Source organism: Hevea brasiliensis, chromosome 12 (assembly GCF_030052815.1).
Source record: "Hevea brasiliensis isolate MT/VB/25A 57/8 chromosome 12, ASM3005281v1, whole genome shotgun sequence".
NCBI classification, from domain to species: Eukaryota; Viridiplantae; Streptophyta; class Magnoliopsida; order Malpighiales; family Euphorbiaceae; genus Hevea; species Hevea brasiliensis.
This window is the reverse complement of record NC_079504.1, coordinates 17,761,493-17,768,986: the sequence shown is the minus strand read 5'-3', so window position 1 is coordinate 17,768,986 and position 7,494 is coordinate 17,761,493. Positions and strand designations below refer to the sequence as shown.

Genomic DNA, 7,494 nt, shown 5'->3' with positions numbered 1-7,494 from the left:
GCGAGCTTAGTTGCTACCCTAAATTCGTGTAGGATCCCATGACATCCTAGGTCAAGGGATAGTTGCGAAATTATTAGGAACTAGAACGCCACGGAAATAAAAAGAGAACAAGTTTAAATAAGTGAATCAGAACTCAAGGGGTAACCAAGCACTATTAGAAAGATGGATTAGAATCGATGAGGGGCATTTTGGTTAATTCACTCTTAGAGGTGACTTTTGACCTACTTGTCCATTAAAATGTATGAATTAAAATAATGAAAAATAATTAAAAATGAAGAGGTGTAGGGAAAGAAAAGAAAATGAAAGAAAAGAAATTCACACTTAAATGAGATTTATGACATCACAATGATGCAAGCATGACATAATTAAATTTATAATTTTTAATTATATAAATTGAGGATAATTATAACATAAAAGAGACAAAATAAAAAAAAGAAAAAAATTCACTTCTTCTTCCTTCTAGCAACCGGCTCCCTCTCTCTCTCTAATCTCTCGAATTTTCCTCTATTGATGAATGTCCAAAACTCCAAAAAACCTTGAATTTCTTCCTAATTTCCATAACCACCAAAGCAAAGTTTTGTTATTTCGCCTTGGTAGGAAGTTTGGCTGCTATTAAAACAAAGAAATTGAAGAGATTTGAAAGCTACAGATTCTGCTCAACAAGGTAAGTTTCCTTTCTACCTTAATTAGTTAAGTAATCTTTGAATTAAGGTTGTTAGGAGGATAATTAACTTAAGAAAAGAAAGAAATATGTAAGTATGGAGGGCTACACAATTTGGCCAGCCATGGCTGCCCGGGGGGGGGGGGGCGCCCAGGAGGATTTGATGTGTTTTGATTCATTTGAGTATGAATTCTAGCTTAGGTGATGGTGTATACTTGGATGGTGTGATTGACTTGCAAGGATGTATGAAATTGGAAGGATGGAAGATTAGGGTTTGGTAAAAATTAGGGTTTTGTGATGTGTTGACCAATTGATGTTTATTATGCTTAATTGTGGCCATTTGGTGTTGTTTGGATTGAGAATTGATGTGAATTGATGAGCGGAATTGATGGAATTGTAATGTGTGAATTGTTGGATTTCTGGACCTTTAAGTCCAGTGGGTTTGAATGGCTATAATTAAATCTAGACAGCTCCAATTGGTGTGAGGCTAATTGGAGATGAAACTTAAGACCTAAAGCCACAAATTTCATGAAGAAACTTTGCCCAAAAATTGACCATAAGTGACCTTAAAATTGGCTTGAATCTGGACTTAGTGTCCTGAACCTGGGCAGAAATGACCAAATGAACAGTATTTGGTCAATTAGGCATAACTCATTGTAGAAAGCTCCAAATGACCTGATTTTTAAACCTATGAAAAGCTTAGACATAGTAGAAAATTTTTCATGTGGATCAATAATACTGATCCTAACCTAATCAAACTGCTAAGCAAAGTTAGTCCAACAAATCTACTAGAACCAAACCTAACCCAGAAATCCTTGACAAATGGCCATTCGACTAGTTTTGGAAAAAATATCATAACTTGGGCTACAAAACTACAAATATAGTGATTCAAAAGCCAAAATCTTCATAAGACCTAGAACTACAACTTTGATGTTTTGACCAAAACCTAGATCCTGAAAAAACTTAGGGAAATTGTTAGGATAATTCAGGACTTCCAGATCTGGAATTCCTGCATTGGAACCAATTTAGCCATTTGACCCTAGAATAGTAATTAGACCATAACTTTCACTAGAAAATTCCAAATGGGATGAGCCAAAATGATATGAAAACTTAAGACTTAGGGCTGTAACTTTGGTTCAGGAACCTTACTCAAATTGTGAGAGTAAGGACCTCAAATGTGAATTGCAAAACCTGATCTGGAACCTGGAATTATGGAGTTATAGGGTTATAAGTCCAGGTTGATTTAATTACCAAAACTCATCCTACACAGCCCCAAATTTAGAAAATTTTGAACTTGGGTATCCATGAGACATAGGTGAACAAATCACATGAAGAACACTAAGTCAAATTATAACCATAACTAGTTCAATTAGCTTGATCAATTTGAGTTCCAGAATCTGCCCTGTTCTGGACCAACATTAGTCACTTGACCATCACTTGGTTAATTAACCATAATTAGAGCTATATAACTCCAAATTTAGTGATTCAAATTGGAAATTAAACTTAACACATAAAGGAACAACTTTCATTAAGATCATATCATTAAATGAGGATTGGAAGTAGGTTGAATTTGGGTTCTAAAGTTAAGGTTCAAAACTGTCCAGAACCCAAATTTCTTAAAATTATATAAGTAACTTAGGCATTCATTATACCTTCATTTGAGTAATTATTAGAGATAGTTGGGATAAGTATTATGACAGCTCCATTGTTTATTTTCAGTAGAAAAGGAGCCTCCTAAAGAGGGAGAAAATTGAACTAAGTGAAAGGAAGTATAAAGAAGGTTTGAGCACAACTATTTCTAATTCTTTGCTTTCAATTTAGAATTACTTTGAATAAGCCTATATGAATGATTTATGATTTTATTTGTATTGAAAATTTTAAATTGAGGAATTGTGTGTTGCCAAACCTATAAAAGAAAAATTATGAATGAAATGTGATTATTGGCTTGCAATGAAATTTTTGAATGAAATTGTTTAGATTTGTTTTGAAACCACACTTGGCATAACAATTCATATTGTGTTTCTCCTCCATTCATTAGGGTCGAGTTTGATTATATCAACTGGTTGAGTTCAGATGAGTACTCATATATCTAGCTAGCCACCTCCCTCATTAATTTCGGTTAGTGAGGTTGTAGATTACTTTGTCGTGGTGTACAACACGATATTGATCGTGAAATTTTGTGTCATGACCTAAATTGTGTGAATTATTAGCAACACTATTGTTTGCAATTTATTTTGATAAAGTGTTATTAAAAATATTGGTATCAACTTTGTGATTTATGAATTTGTGAAAATTTTAAATTCCTGCTTATTAATTGATAAATTACGCTTTTAGTGACTTTTAAAAAATTATAGTTGTGCACCACTGAGTGTAATACTCAGCGATAGCTTGTTTATGCTGTCGCAGGTAAGGAGATAGATAAAACAGCGGAGTGAGCTGCTTGCAGTGGGGATTATAGCTAAATTTTGACCATTTCCGGGTATATCAGTTATACCCTTTGTATTTTTTTTTTATGTAATTTGATCTGTATGTATTTTAAGACAGATGAGCAGTTGTACAAAAATCTTGTATAACATTTGAGTTTGTGAATATTGAAATCTTATTTCTATATAAGTATTGATTGCCTTGAAATGAAAATGGGGAATGAATTGTGAAATGTTGAAAATGTTGAGATTGAACTTGGGTGTTATTATAAATTGCTTTTTTCAAGTAAATTAAAGAACTGTTTTCTTATAATTACAGTTGTTACTCTGCTAAAATTTTTGTAAAATTTAAAAAATGAGGAAAAAAAAATTGACATCTCCCCAAATTTAAAAGGATACTTTAACCACTACTTTATAGTCATGTGAAACTCTCAAATGTATTGGAATTATTTTAAAATCATTTGTAGTGTATTTAATGAGTTATCGGTAAGCGAAATTCGATAATTTATTAGGTATACTACGGGATCATGTCATGCCTTATGGAGGAATAAGGTGTGACAGGAAGGATATTTAGGTACTTTAATTTTTTTTTTTAAATTTGTAAGTCAATAAAAAAAAATTAAAGTTAAAGAAATTTTTATAATAAATTAAAATTAAAAGAAAAAATAAAAAATAATTTATAATTTACTTTCTGATATTTGATGAAATATGCTACTTAGTCTCTATACTTTTAAAATTATGTAAGTTAATTGCTCACTTTTTAATCCCTTTATAAAATAGTTGTTGCCATTAAAACAATTAAGTGTCTAATATTTTAATGAACTAAAAATTAAATAAATTAGTTCCTTATTTTTAAAAATTTACATTTAAATAAATTATATATTTTATATTTAGATAATTATATACATTATATTTAAATTTAAAATAATATATATACATATATTATTTTAAATAATATAAATATATTTTTTATTAAAATATCTCCTGTTCATCATATTTTTAATTATTAGAAATAATTATGTTAAAATTTATGCATTGATATTTATAATTTTTATCCATTATATAAGTGTAATGTGATAAACGCATTTAAAATTAGGGTATTAAAATAATTTTTGTACTAATTTATAGTTAAATTTTACTGATAACTATTATGTTAATTAAATTGATGAATATCATAATCAATAATATTTTATTTATTCATATTGCATAGTGTTATCATATTAACTATAAATTATTTTTATATTTTTTTTATTAATTTATTGTTATATTATTCATCAAATTAATTAATATTATAATATATTAATTTTTATTTATATTGCAAAGATTGGCATATTAACCGTAAATTATTAATTTGAACAATATAATATTCATTCATAAAATTTAGTAAAACAATATAAAAAGTTATTTTAATTAGGGTATACATGTTGGGTTCTGGTTATAGTTAAATTCTGCTTAAGAATCAAATCAAGGTCAAACCTTTGGTTCTTTAATATTTAAGAACTAGATTTAAAATCAAACTTTGATTTCGGTTTGAATTGATTTTAAGTAATTTCAGTATAATTCTGATTCTAATTTGATTTCAATTTCAATTCAAATCTCGATTTTTTACACATAAAAATTACAACATTATCGTGCTTGTTTTATAATAGTAAAAATAATAAGACATTTCTAACATCAAAACAATAATAAAACTAATAATATATATTAACATTAAAATAACAATATTAATATCAAAAACATTTTATATATAGTCCTTAGATATATTATATTATCTCTTACGTATTTCTTAATTATATGATTTTAATTAAAAGATACGTATATAATTAATAATTAACAAACATGTGATTTAATCAGATAATTAAATATTATAGAGTGATTTAATGTATTTATGAATAATTCTGATTCTAATTTGATTTCAATTTCAATTCAAATCTTGATTTTTTACACATAAAAATTACAACATTATGGTGCTTGTTTTATAATAGTAAAAATAATAAGACATTTCTAACATCAAAACAATAATAAAAATAATAATATATATTAACATTAAAATAATAATATTAATATCAAAAACATTTTATATATAGTCCTTAGATATATTATATTATCTCTTACGTATTTCTTAATTATATGATTTTAATTAAAAGATACGTATATAATTAATAATTAATAAAAATGTGATTTAATCAGATAATTAGATATTATAGAGTGATTTAATGTATTTATGAATAAAATTATTTAAAAAGAGATAGAAAAATAAAAAATAATATTAAATTACATATATTGACATTAAAATTATAAAATAAATTTAAAAAATATAAAAAATATATGTATAAAATTATTTTTTTCAATTTAATATAATTTTAATTTATTTTTATATAATTGAATTAAAATAATAAACATAAATTTAATTTTTTACTATAACGATTTTCCTATTTCACTACAATACAACGATTCGGTTTGATAAGAAAATCGCACACAACTCTAATTTTAATCATTCTGATGTGACTACACACATTTATAATGGGTTTAAAATTGAGGCTTGGCAAACCCAAGATAGCGGTGGAAATTAAAATAGAAACAGTGATGGTGCATTGGAAAAGGGAAGGTGGCAGGGTGATGGGTAAATGGTGGTCTGCGTGGCTAAAGTCCACTTACACACTCTGCAGTGCGTCTATAAATTAAAGGAAGCCTCTTTCGTTTTCCCTTGCCTCCATTGCCTCAATTAATTGAGTCCAGCCAAAACAAAACATCCCTGTTCTCTCCGACAACCATCTTATTCTCATCTTCCTAAACCCTCTAAAATCCATTTGTTCAACAACACCATCAATTAGGAATGGAGAAAAAAATTCTTGACTACACCTTGGTTCCAGTGGGGCTGGCTATAATGGTGGCGTATCACTTATGGCTTTTCAATCGAATCATGAACCACCCTTCCAAGACTGTTATTGGTGTCAATACCATCAATCGCCGCTTCTGGGTTCAGGCCATGATGGAGGACTCTGCCAAGAATGGAGTTCTTGCTGTGCAGACTCTGCGAAACAATATAATGGCATCTACCCTTTTGGCATCCACCGCAATCATGCTCAGTTCCGTTATTGCGGTGCTCATGACCAGCGGCACCAGAGGTGATCGATCTGCTTGGATTTTTGAGTATGGAGATGCCAGTGAACTGGGATTGTCTATAAAGTTCTTCTCTATATTGGTATGTTTCTTGGTGGCTTTCTTGCTGAACGTGCAATCCATCAGGTATTACAGCCATGCAAGCATCCTCATTAACGTGCCTTTCAAGAAATTGTTACCTGATCACAACCACCACCATTTGACGGCGGAGTATGTGGCTAGGTCCGTCAATAGGGGTAGCTATTTTTGGTCGTTAGGATTACGTGCCTTCTACTTCTCTTTCCCTCTTTTTTTGTGGATCTTTGGGCCCATTCCTATGTTTTTGTGTTGTTTTGTCCTGGTTTTCATGCTCTATTTTCTGGATGTCACCTTCGAGTGTAGCTGGGCTGTTTATGACCACAAGGACCAGGATATTGAGACCCAAAATCAAGTTTGATTTCATAGGACTAGAGAAATTAGGCGAAAAAAAAGTGCATTTTGCATTCAATATTCAATCCAAAAGTTGAATATGTAATCAATTAATAATAATAATAATATTGCTAAATTTTAATTCAATGATATTAAAGTTTTGAATTTGAATTGCAATCAAAATTAATTATACCCATGGTTGCACCCTTTAAAATATTCAACAAGGCAAAGCCAAATGACTGAAAAAGTTTCTGGGGGTCCAAGTGGGGAATATCTGTGATAAACTCTCAGTTTTCTACTTGTTCTTAATCACAATTGGGAAGTTAAATATGAAAAGTCTCAAGCATGGGAATTATAATTTTCAAAATGTGGAGGCTGTGATAATGCTTTCCACTTGTGATTTTAATGGTAATTTGTTGGCGGATTTTGCACCAAGGAGATAAAGTATCTTCTAAAGTGCGATGGTAGATGCATAAAGCTCCTCTGCTTCATCAATTTATAAGAAGCAAAGTCAAGACAAATCTCCACATGGACGCAGCCAAAAGCAATTTCCCTTATATATATATATATGTCTAAGTGGAAGATATATATATATATCTTCCACTTAGACAATTTTTCACATGACTCAACTTTCTGGGGGTCATAAAACAAATGCAATTGAGTATTGCATAGATTAGGTTCATGATGGATATAAAGACATATTTCATTGCATGCGAGTTCCATTGATTTTATGTTCTGATCAAACTTTAACCTGGGTTTTAACCAATAAAAAATAACTCAAAAAGTTTTTTTTTTTTTGGCGTTAGTTATGATTAAAACTCAAACTTAAAATCTTCAAATGTTTTAAAAAATTCTAATATTACTGAATTAAAACTCATC

At 29.5% G+C, this 7,494-nt stretch overlaps 1 protein-coding gene across 1 annotated transcript; it reads left to right on the top strand.

The window, feature by feature from the left end:
- Positions 1–5,652: 5,652 nt before the first annotated feature.
- On the top strand, positions 5,653–6,786 carry LOC110644404 (uncharacterized). Its single transcript, XM_021797144.2, has one exon. It carries the CDS (start codon positions 5,921–5,923, stop codon positions 6,641–6,643), a length of 723 nt encoding a protein of 240 aa, XP_021652836.2. The 5' UTR covers positions 5,653–5,920; the 3' UTR covers positions 6,644–6,786.
- Positions 6,787–7,494: the final 708 nt, after the last annotated feature.